General features: G+C 40.5%; 2 protein-coding genes and 1 long non-coding RNA gene across 8 annotated transcripts; 1 reads left to right on the top strand and 2 right to left on the bottom strand.

Annotated features, from left to right (window-relative positions):
* Positions 1-2,054: 2,054 nt before the first annotated feature.
* On the bottom strand, positions 2,055-7,403 carry LOC100127129 (cytochrome b5). Of its 5 annotated transcripts, XM_062668407.1 has the most exons (4): positions 4,642-7,006; positions 4,273-4,505; positions 3,446-3,595; positions 2,055-2,991 (listed from the first exon to the last, which is right to left on the bottom strand). In XM_062668407.1, the coding sequence occupies exon 4, from the start codon at positions 2,843-2,845 to the stop codon at positions 2,450-2,452; it is 396 nt and encodes a 131-aa protein (XP_062524391.1). In that variant the 5' UTR covers positions 2,846-2,991; positions 3,446-3,595; positions 4,273-4,505; positions 4,642-7,006; the 3' UTR covers positions 2,055-2,449.
* Positions 7,404-7,478: 75 nt separating this feature from the next.
* On the bottom strand, positions 7,479-9,274 carry LOC100134922 (cytochrome b5). Of its 2 annotated transcripts, XM_062668413.1 has the most exons (2): positions 9,162-9,274; positions 7,479-8,552 (listed from the first exon to the last, which is right to left on the bottom strand). In XM_062668413.1, exon 2 carries the CDS (start codon positions 8,405-8,407, stop codon positions 8,021-8,023), a length of 387 nt encoding a protein of 128 aa, XP_062524397.1. In that variant the 5' UTR covers positions 8,408-8,552; positions 9,162-9,274; the 3' UTR covers positions 7,479-8,020. The 2 variants fall into 2 exon arrangements, with proteins under 2 accessions (XP_062524397.1, NP_001106739.1); NM_001113268.2 differs by lacking the exon at positions 9,162-9,274 and having other exon boundaries at positions 7,479-8,446.
* Positions 8,549-11,578, top strand: LOC134198860 (uncharacterized). The gene is made up of 2 exons (XR_009973109.1): positions 8,549-9,098; positions 11,120-11,578. It is a non-coding gene; the product is annotated as an uncharacterized LOC134198860 (long non-coding RNA).
* The last annotated feature ends 909 nt before the right edge of the window (positions 11,579-12,487 follow it).

Genomic DNA, 12,487 nt, shown 5'->3' on the forward strand with positions numbered 1-12,487 from the left:
AAACAGGCGCGATAATATTGTTTCTAGATATCCTTGAAAGAAAAAAAATCTATTTTTTATTCGCGTTTATAAGTTTTAATCGCCTGTGACTTATTTATTCATTTTACATACAATATTGGTTATAGGGGTCATACGGCATCTTATTTTACAAGTAAAAATCAAGTACTAATAATAATTATACTTATGCATTTCAAAATATCTAAGCTGATAGCAAAAAATTGGGTTTTTTTTTGTATTTAAATTCAAATATCTTTAAATTGGTTAGTTTTATGATAGGGGGCTTCATAGTCAAATCAGTCAGAAACTATGTAAATTACAGGCCCTTAACGGGAATAGGTTGACTTAGCCTGTAACCCTGTATAAATATAAATTAAGCTATAAGGCTCGCCCATTGTGACATTTAAGTATCTTGATGTACAATTAAGTATATTTAAATAAATAAACCCTTATGCACCCTTTCGTACACTAAGCTTCAAAACTCAAGTGCAAGATACATAGGTATAAAATTATATTAATATCTAAATTTCAAATTAGATTCTCTGCATTGTTTTTATTATTATAGTTCAATCATGATTATGATTAATTCCAATTTTTCTTGTTCAAAGATTTACAAACCTTCAACTAGGACATTGGAAGTTGTAGGTTCAATAACATCCAAATTCAATGTCTCTTGTACTGAGGAGGCAAAGCTTACTCCTAAAGAATTTTTTTCTCTTTCTCCCAGATCAGTTTCTGTAAAAGTAAAAAGAATCTATATATCTGTTAAAACTAGTTACTACAGTAACACAGTAAGTAACTTTTTTTACCGATTAAATGAAGCGATGGAACTCCCAAAGCGTCCACACGATTGTATCGGTTTTTATTTTCTTTTGCAAAATGCCGATCACATATGCGTTGGTTTCTGTAGTATTCATAGTCCTCTGGGGTATCCAGTTTACCTCCAATTGCTTGAACCCATGCCTTAAAACGTTCAGGTTTACTCTCTAGGCTGGGAAATACGTGAAACCTTACACCTGAAAAAATTAAGTACGATATGTATATACTGTTGATAACAACCGGTAAGCACTGTCAGAGACAATTGATTATCTAGTGTATAAGGGATTTCATTATGCTACTTCTATTGCTATAATTCAGCTCTAAATTATTATTAACAGCAAAGTACAAAAAACACATCAAGACAACTTTATCCAAGATTCGTAACCTGTACAAACATTCGATGTTAACATAAATTCTTTGGGCAATTTTATTTAATTTATAAATTTGGTAGCAGTTGGGCTGAATCCATTTGGTATTATTGATTTGGACATTTGAAACTGAATTATTCTAGAAGTTGTATAAGTATAGAAGCTTACCAGGTTCTGGTGCACATTTTAATATACAGCGTCTCGGCATCGTGTCGAAGTAATATTAAGAGCACAGAGAAAGTATACACTTGAGCGTCTATTCCGCAAAACCAACACAAATAGCGATAGCGTCTTATCACGAACGTCTCCCGGTCAGTAGCCGGCAGGCCGGCACACAAAATCTATGAATTTATGATATAAACTTCACAGAAGCGCGGAGGAACACGGAGCTCGACTACACACACTATCTGGAGTATCACAAACACGAAGAAAACAGAATTTATCACAAAACGCAACGAAAACTACAAACACGCGCATACGCAAATTGCAATCGCCATTTTGTGTCACTCAAATCTGACAACTTGAAAACTGTCGTAGCGTTGTCACTGACTGTCGGTAACTATGCGATGGAGTGGCAATGCCATCTTACACTTTTTGATGAACTATTATGTGGCTTAGTTTTAAGAGCGGTGTATTAGATGGCGCGACTGTGTTTTATAAAATATGTTTGTAGGCTACTGTCCCGGCCCTGGGTGCCTCTATCGGAATGACATTCAAGTCGTTTTACGTTAGAAGTACGTGTACGTAAATACAGATTACCAAAAGTATGTTTTGATAAGACACAAATAGAAGAGTAACCTTTGTCCGATACGAGATAATATTTAATGAATCGATTAAATAAATATAGAATCATAATTAAAAATACACAAAAAATATTCTAACAAAATATATTTCACTATATAAAAACCTTAAAATTATCAACAAACATTTAAATTTATTAAATTACGTTGAAAAATTATAATTAATAGAAATTGATAAAATGTATAAGGTAGTTTGAAATTTAAATAAGACATTGCGTGCAGAAGAAATCAACAGAAGTCTTTTTTACCTACGCATAAAGTACTTACGAGGAAAATACATTTATTTATTTGATCACTGCGATGATGAATAAGGTCCGTAATTGCGCGCCGCTACCGGCGTCACACCACACACCGCACACGCATTCAGAGTGCTTCTAACCCTAGCTACATTCTAGAATCATCCGATAAACCACAAAGTATAGAAATGAACTCGCAACGACAGTTCCGTGTTGCGATAACAGGCAGCTATCCGAATATATATGAGTAGAGCAAGGTGAGCGCGAGGCCCAGCAGCACCGGGAACTTCCATGAGTTGACGAAGGAGGCCTCGGTCTCGGAGGTCTTCGCGGTGTCCTCCCAGCTGTACTGCTTCTTGCTGATGGGCACTTTGTCGGCATCGACGAGCTCGCCCACCACGTAACCCTTCATGAGTTCCCTGGCGTCCATGCTGTGGCCCACGTCCTCGAACTCCTCGGAGGCGTCCTTGCCGGCGACGTTGATGAGCACCTCGTGTCCGCCGGGATGCTCGTCCAGAAATTTATGCACATCGTAGACGATATTATCGATGATGAAGAGCGTCTCCGTTGCGGTCTTACTATCGGCGACCTCGTCCCTGGTGTACTGTCTGAGCCCGGGCTGCATGGTGCGTGCTGTGCGTGCGTGCTGTGCGTGCGCGCCGCTCTCGTGTTCGGCCACGACTGATCAGCACTCGGCAGTGATCGGTTCCGCCTCGCCACTACTCGCTACCAGTCGCCACGCGAGCTCCGCGCTCCGCTCCTTCCCGCGAACTGATAACAACAATAATTATCTTCTTGAATATCACTGTGTCAATAACAAGGACAGTGCCGATCACACACGATCCTCACAGTCACACTTGTTTTCTTCGACAATAACAAAATACTTATAAGAAAATACATATCTATACACCAAACAAAGCATTTTTTAAATTAGTCTAAAATAAAAGAGACGAGATTAATCAACTCTAATTTAATTGATTCACGTCCAGATTCGCAGACTTTTCGTACCTCACTAGCCTAAGGGGCTCCAGCTACGCCCGGACGGATAGGTAAGCTGACAGTCTGAACCTGAGAAAATTTGCTAACACTAGCCCTAGCAAGAGCAGTGCTTCGCTGAATCTACCACCGGGTCGGAATCGCGACCGAATGAGAAGATCCGGTGAGAAACTCAGTGGGCTGGCTGTGTCTATGGGGAGAGGTTCAATTCTACTTATGTTCAGTTTACCTCCACTCACCCCTCAGGCAGGACGTCGTCGTCGCCGTGGTCGTTCCACTCAGAAGAACCAGTGAGAAACTCAGTAGGTTGTGTGTATGGGCTAGGTTGCACGTCGTATTCAACGAATTGGACGGGAACGGTGACCGGTGCTTGGAGAGCCTAAAATAATCGAGAATGGATTTGAAGGACCTGAAAAGGCATGGGCGACAGCGGCTTTGCGTTAGCCCCTCGCCTGCGTCGGATATGTAGTCACGCCACGAGAAGAGGTTTATCGTGAAGCACCGGTTTTTTAAAGAAAATAAAACCATAAATTACTACTTTGTATATGTTATATTATGTACCTACTTCTATAACATATAATACAAAAAGCTATAACATATAAAACAAATTTTTTTTATTTTTTTTATTACTTAGTTCGTTGGACGAGCTCACAACCCACCTGGTATTAAGTGGTTACCGAAGCCCATAGAAATAGATGAGACGACCCACCTTGAGACATGAGTTCTAACATCTCAATATAGTTACAACGGCTGCCCGGCCCTTCAAACCGAAACGTATTACTGCTTCACGGCAGAAATAGGCAGGGTGGTAGTACCTACCCGTGCGGACTCACGAGAGGTCCTACCACCAGTTCTCATGTTCCAAGGTGGGTGGCGGCATTTACGTTATTTGTATCTATGGACTCCGGTGATCTCTTAACATCAGGCGGGCCGTGAGCTCGTAAACACATAAAAAACATAAATTGAGATTAACCTTTGAACATTGTCGTATCGCCGGTCAATATATCAATTGAAAAAAGAGAACGATTTTTAGATGTAAAAAATCTATTGTCGCACCTTGGCAGTATGCCGTACCAGCCAGCGGCATGCGGCATGCGGCATGCGGCATGTTCGCGGCCGCTCTCGACCTCCCTGCATGTGTGCGTGCGCCACACGCCTCGCTGCCTGTGTGCGCTAGCTGCGTGTGCCACTATCTAATATATAAAATTCTCGTGTCACAGTTTTCGTTGCCATACTCCTCCGAAACGGCTTGACCGATTTTGATGAAATTTTTTGTGCTTATCCGGTATCTGTGAGAATCGGTCAACATCTATTTTTCATCCCCCTAAATGTTAGGGGTAGTCAACCCCTAAATTTTATTTTTAATTTTTTAGACAAAATTTTTAATTTCTATTTTTTTATGATACAACATACAAAAATACTTACAATCCTTAATTTTCACCCTTCTACGATCAACCCTTATTTTTTAATTGCTAATTAAAAACAAAATTTTTTTGCAAGAATTTTGTTTTTATTTTGTCATGACTTAGAATAAAAAATTTCATATTACTCTGAAATGTTCACCCCTCTACGATCAACCCCTATTTTTTATTTGTTAATTATAAATTTTAAATTTTTTGGCAAGATTTTATTTTTTATTTTGTCATGACTTAAAATAATAAAATAATATTACTCTCAATTTTCACTCTTATACGATCAACCCCTATTTTTCCATCCCGATTTTTATTTTTTTTATTCTATGCACAGATCCGCAATAAGGTTGCAAGATGGCAATCAAATATTATAATTGTAGCATGATAAATTCTTATTCAGAGTTTATAATTTCAAGTTCCTTTAATTATGATTTTTTTTTAATTCAATTTGATCTCCTGCCCTCGCCGGTCAACTACATACTGATCAACTATCAATCGATCAGTTATCCCCGCCAGGTGTCACCACTCATCCAGCAAACATCACGTAGTAGGGATGAGGACGAAGCCGGTCTCCTGTCTTACTCACTATATATTTTTCAGCCATGTTCCTTTGGTTTTATTTGTGTATCAATAGTATGTTCAGTAGGTCTGAAAATCGGCTACTATCTATATTTCATACCCCTAAGTGATAAGGGTCGTTCACCCCAAAAAATTTTTTTTTATATTTTTTTTTGTTATAGTGAGGTATAGTCCCCGGCACGTAACTTGGCAAGAGTCGTTAGATGCGCAGAAGTCGTTTTTTAGGTCTCTTTGGTTGTCTAGCGGGACGCGGGGAAAGACGTAGCACCGTTCCGAGCGCGCGATTAGTGAGTCAGTCGACTCTCCCCTCCCGCACCGCGTTCACGTTCCGTTCGCTCCCGGTTACACATGTGCCTACTAAAGTTGTAGGAGCCCTTTGTTTATATTGAGTTTTTGTTACGAGTGTTATTGTTTTAAATTTGTTTGCAATGCCAGGACCAAATTATACCAATGACCATAATTATAGTCGATTCAGTCACTGAGCGTTTTATTATTTACGCCAGTGACGACAGCGATTCTTCGTTATGTCGACGATGAGGAGCCAACTCCTTCCACCAGCTCAGGTCCTACCATAAATGTAATCCAAGGGGTAGCACTATTAGAAAATGATATTGACGACGGCGGCACATAATTTTTAATATTGAGTATATTTTGTTAAATAAACTTTTTAACTTTTAATTGTATTTATTTATAACACCTAATACACTTCACGAATTCCTCTCTTTTCTTTAACTTTCTTCTAAACACACAGGCTTAAAAATAAATTATGACAAATAATAAATTTAATAAAATAAAATTAACATATATTCGGGCAATAAAAGTTACCATTTTTTTGTTGCAATGTACACTATGCGCGACATTACCCCCACTACACCAAAACCTTGCCAACTTCCGTGCCGCTTACTATATTATGTGGTTGAATGAGGTTTTTGAGAATTTTATATATTAGACTAGAATTTCCCTAGAAATCTTATTTAAGGCAACACAACGTTTGCCGGGTCAGCTAGTATAATATAATATATTCGTTTCGTAGTAACTAATGGTTAATGTGTGGTTTCGCAAGTGTTGACGCCTTCAACACTTGCGTATATATCTTTATAATATTAGTTCCTAATAATCCACATATTGTATTTTTGTACAAAAGTTTGTGTAGGGAAGCGACACTCGTTTCAGTGTAAGGTGTAAAGGGTTCGTGAGTCAGCCGATGTCCCGAGTATTCACATTACGGCTCGTTGTCTAACAACTTCGAATTAATAAAAAATATTGTCAAATTCTACCAGTTTCATTCCATGCCGTCTTATGCCATGGAAGCTACTTCAACAGTTCATGATGGTATATCCCCGACTTTAGGCTTAAGCCCATTGGTAAAACATAATAAAATAGTACATTGTGTACGCGCGGGAGGAAATGTCCAACTTTTCTCCCGCGGTGCACATACTATTTTTTCTCGTACCAGACCGAAAGTTCTACATTGTAAAAAACTTAGCACCCGCGGAGAACTGAGCCGGGGTCCAGGGGCGTAGAACTGGCGGGGGTTTGATACATAAAAGAACAATTTAACTGTTTTTTTATTTTTAAATAGACTACTACCAATTGAATAAGAACTGTCTGATGAACTCATCTTTGTTTAATACTTCACTATAAAATTTTACTGCCTTTTGTTTATTTCACTTTTACACTAAACACAATATTGCTAATTACCCGAGCACAACAATGGCGGAGAATTTTAGGTGCGCGAGAGCAGACGTAGACACTAACGCGCATGCGCACTTCTGCCCAGGGAGAAAAAGTTACACTTTCTCCCCTGTACAGCGGGAGGAAAACCGAACTTTCAGCGTAGGTAGGAGAAAAATGACATTTCCAATGAACGGTTGCTTGGAAAGCAAGCCCTTTTATATCGAAAACAATCTTTATTATTTAACCCAACTTTATTATAACATTATTCACCGTGTGTTTAATAGCATGTGCGAACTCCTGGAGTATGTATAAAGATTTTGGCACAAAGTATTAAGGTAAAATAAAGTATGTATAAAGTATTAAATTATTAAGGCAGCAGAGAGTCGGCGGCAGATGACCTTGAAGGACGGCGGCGTCGCGTCGTAAACAAGTTATGGCAAGTCATTAAACCTGCCCCGTGCTGCTGCCAGTGCGGCCACGCCACTCTCACTCGCGAGTAGTCGCGAGCTCGCACACACACACACACTAATTGTTCCTCTGTGTGCACATTCACTATTACTTACGTCAAAAAAAGTATGACCAATGAAAACAACATTGAATAGAAAATATTTAATAAGCGAACACAATTCATTACTAGAACCAAATAACAAAAACCTAAATAAAAACACATTCAGCGCGTCTGTGACAGCGCTGATTAAAAAACAGTTAACCGCCAATAACGTTCCGATCGTGACGTCACATTTACATACTCGTACATAATATTATACATAACTAAACTAATATAACTTAACTCGGAATTTAGTCTAAGTTGTCTGCGCGATTATGTAGTGATTACTTTCAAAATTAGTATTCAAAATTAATAAAATATTTGTTATTTTAAAGATGGGTGAATTTATTCAAGTTACCCTGCGAACTACAATATTATCCTAGTGTATTCCAAAGGCTGGACTTTGAACAAGTAAGCATGGTTTCCGCACATCACAACTCAGACATTGTACCACTATAGCCCAACCACTTTTTCTTGATAACCCATTTAAAGCCCGACTAGGTGAGGTCCATCCTTATATCCGACGAGGATGCGTGTTGAAGGTGGCCGGAGGTAGTTTTAGCGAACAGCGCGCATTGTACTGGGCGAGCTAGCCGAACAGGAACGTGTAGAGCAGGTACGCGAGGACAGCCATGGCGACCGGCGGCCCGTACACCGCCAGCAGCCCGCCCAGCGTCAGCGGCTCCGCGCTCTCCGCGGCGCTCGGCTGCTTACATTTCACTTCTAACTTCTCTTCGTCTACGATTTCGCCAACCTTGAATGTGTTGCGCCACTCAATGGCGATTTCACTGTGGCCGACCTCGTGGAAACACTCCGAGGCGTCGGAGCCCGCGTTGTCGACGAGGACTTCGGTGCCGCCCGGGTGGTCCTCTAGGAAAGCGGCGACGTCGTACACCACGTTGTCAATGATGATAAGGTTCTGCTTGTTGTTGTCGCGAGCCGCGACTTCGGCTCTTGTGTACTTGTGGACCGACATGATGCACGCTCGACGCACGCGACGAACTGACGGTAACTGTTCGGCCCGACTGACGGCTTGGCCGCCTTGAAGCGCGCACGCCGAGCGCCGACAAGTTCAAGGGAGCCGACTCCTGCGCACCGCTACCTACTGCTGATACTCGTACCTACGCGTACATAATTATAAAAACATTTCATGTTAATCGTTTACATAATATGTGAAGCGATATACAAATTTCCAAAGTTGTTTTTATTTTTTTTTAAGTTCTTCTGGTACTCAAGACTTGAATTTACATATCGTAACCGAACGATGATGTCCTCAAACTCGTGTTCATTTCGAACGGTACATGAAGTTGTTGCGAGGAGTCAGAGGGAGGAGGAGGAGTCAAGAGCGTGTAGCAGCCGCGTGCACTGTGCCCCTTGTTGTTAGTACAGTGCCTTCCGAGTAATTACATCGAAATGTGGATAGTGGGGTGCCGCCGCCCGCTGCGATCTAATTATGCAAACAAGTTGTTGTTTGTGTTACCGCCGGGGAATTATATAAGATAACACCGACCAAAAGTTCTTCCATCAATTATAAGTTTGCGGCGAGCACAATGCAAACAGACCCGCCGACTTAAAAAGCCTACCGTTACCCGAGGCGGAGAGGCTCACGACCGAGAGTGATTTCATTTTGTTTTGCCGGCGATGACGACGTACATTAGTACAAATATGTAAGTAGGAAGTAGGTACTCGAACTATTGATTACAATACACGTTTCCCCTAAATCTACTTACAGTAAGAGGCACCAGACGTGAGCTCGTAACTTCGGTCAATTTATGATTTAAAAATATATTTTTTATTTTTTATTGCCTTTGTAGGCAGACGAGCATACGGCTCACCCGATGGTGAGAGGCTACCGTCGCCCATGAATGTCAGCAGTACCAGGGACAGAGCCAAACCGCTACCTACAAATACTATTAGTAATTTTATGATAGTTTTGTGTGGGGTTTCACTCGTATTACAAGTATTGCTCGTATTGTAAGTCGTCGTGGCCTAATAAGACGTCCGGTGCATTCGTATCTAGCGATGCACCGGTGTTCGAATCCCGCAGCCCCCGCAGGCGGGTACTAATTGTTGCAATGAACTACGTACTTAACAAACGTTCACGATTGACTTCCACAGTGAAGGAATAACGTCGTGTAATAAAAATCAAACCTTCAAAAATTTTGATTTGCGTAATTACTGGTGGTAAGACGTCTTGTAAGTCTGCACGGGTAGGTACCACCACCCTGCCTATTTCTACCGCGAAGCAGAAATGCGTTTAGGTTTGAAGGGTGGGGCAGTCGTTCTACTGTTAAAAGTGATACCTTACAACTCATGTCTTAAGGTGGGTGGCGGCATTTACGTTGTAACGGTCTATGGGCTCCGGTAATCACTTAACATCAGGTGGACCTTGAGCTCGTCCACCAATCTAAGCAAAAAAATATATATTCAGAAACCTCTCCTATTTTTAACCGACTTCCAAAAGGTTATCAAATTATCCCGTTTTTTGTATGTATGCATACCGATTAGTCGGGCCACAGACCACAGTGCACGGAATACGGATTTCAAAATATATTTTATTGGTAGAACCGGTACGTTGTCGAGTTGGTACCGATAATTTTCTTTTCCCGTGTGGTGACGGACATGGAAGATATACAAGAATTTATATTATTAAGCTTTGGATTTTCATTGATTTCTCTAGTGCCAGGGAAACCATTTGAATGATATAACTAAACCTATTTTTAATTAACAAACTTAGGGCAACTTTAGACAAAAACTATGGGACTTATAAACAATTCCTTATTTTATCTTTCTATACCAGTATTGATCAATTCCCAAGAAAAAAAAAAACAAAAAACCGCCTTTACTAAAAAGTTTCCATATCTATCTATATATATAAAAATGAATTGCTGTTCGTTAGTCTCCCTAAAACTCGAGAACGGCTGGACCGATTTGGCTAATTTTGGTCTTGAATTATTCGTGGAAGTCCAGGGAAGGTTTAAAAGGTGAGAAAATATAAAAAAGCTCGGAATTATATAAACACAAACAATTTTGTTTTTCCTTTGATGTGTCCCCTTGATGTATCTTTTATTTATCAATTGAGGGACTTCGAAGTCTGCCGGGTCAGCACGCCAACATCACGTAGTAGTAGTAGTTGACGTCCACGAGCGACAGTAACCTCTCACCATCAGATGGACTGTGTGGTGGTCGGCCTACAGCGGCAAATGACCACTGCATGTGACACATTTACACTTATACATCAGTAAGACACAGACTGCTGTCTGTCGTTACAATGACAGTGTCGTTCAGTTCCTCTGGCCTAAAATGATTTGGAATACGTAGTAGATATGTTTCTAAAGTAGCAATAAAGTACAGAGTGTACGAGCTCGGCACGGGACGGTGATCAGTATCAATTTAAATACATGTCGGCTGTGGCACGTCGCCGCGTCGCCGCGCCGCGTCGGCTCGCTGGGGCCCGTTGCAGAACATGTGTTCCACTTCCACTTCTACGGCTAATTAATGAATGCGATCAATTACTCTTCCGTTTTCCCTTGCTATTATATATTTTTTTAAACATTCCTTATTTGTAACCACTTATTTTTATTTTGTCTTTTACATACAGTATATTTATTTTTAAATTACAACCATTTTTGAAAGAATAACAAACAATACAATACAAACAATATTATATATATACATACATTTTCAGGTGGCTTCGAGAATCAGAGTCCAATCTGGCTGCAAATCGAATGCTGTAATGAGAGGTCAGCCCTACTTATTATGTGGTAGCCTAAGAGGCTATTCCAGCTACGCCTGAACGGGTAGGTGAGCTTACGGGTTCAACCTGAGAGAAATTGCTAACACTAGCCCTAGAAAAAGCAGTGCTTCGCTGAATCTACCACCGGATCGGAGTCGCGACCCACTGAGAAAATCCGGCGAGAAACTCAGTGGGCTGTGTCTATGGGGAGAGGTCAGCGAATTCAGTTCTACTTATGCTCAGTTTACCTCCACTCACCCCTCAGGCAGGACGTCGTCTTAGACTAAAATGATATTGAATTCGTTATAGTTGTCGGCAACTTTAACCAATCTTGTATAACCTGGAATTTTAATAATAACACGCACAACAACTGTAACAGCTGTAAAATTAGTAATAACCTATTGCGTAACATGATTCTTCATTTTTTCTCGATTCATAATTTACAACAATATAACCTCAACGCGCTCAACACAGATCCTAAAGTCTTGGATTTAGTCCTCAGTACAGAACCAATATTACTTTTTATTTGTTTTTTTATTATCGCCCTTATAGGCAGACGAGCATACAGCCCACCTGATGGTGAGTGGTTACTGTTGCTCATGGACGTCAACAATGCCAGGGGCAGAGGCAAGCCGCCGCAGATGATCCTGGAGGACAAGAGCGTCTCGAAAGGCAAAGATATTTGCTATATCTTTTCTTGCAACATCTTTGCTCATAGCTTCTCTTCTGTTCACAATAATAGTTCTCCATCCTCCTCAGGCCGTCATGTTGCAAAATTATTAAATAGTAGGTACTTAACGATTATCCAACTTGATGACCCACATGTACTTAAAGCACTAAAATCCGATTAAAGGAGCTGGGTCGGATGGAAGTCGACTAAGGGTTTGTTTTGCGGAACTTTAGTAGACCGAAACAAAAAAAAACTACAATTCTTACGTTCGTATCAACCTGGACTACTGCAACATTACTTGGAGTCATTCTTATGACGTGTACAAAAAGAAGTTGAAAAGAGTCCAGTAGCGCTTTCTATAGCACCTTGCTTTCTCCCGCAATGTCGCTAGAACTATTCAGAGTTACCCGAGAAGGTTGAAGTATTTTCGTATGAGCACTCTTTCGGAGCGGAGCCGCACACTCGATCTATTGTTCCTGTACAAACTTGCTAATGGTATTACGGTGTCCCTGAACTTCTATCTCTTCTGAGCTTTATTGTGTCGTTGACGTCCACAAGAGCTTCGAAGTTGAGGGTGTTCAGTTGTCCCAGATACTACATCAACCTAAGTAAGAATGCACCTCAACAAAGTAGTTGAGGAACTAAATAAT

The sequence above is a fragment of the Bombyx mori genome, chromosome 5 (assembly GCF_030269925.1).
Source record: "Bombyx mori chromosome 5, ASM3026992v2".
Lineage (NCBI taxonomy): Eukaryota > Metazoa > Arthropoda > Insecta > Lepidoptera > Bombycidae > Bombyx > Bombyx mori.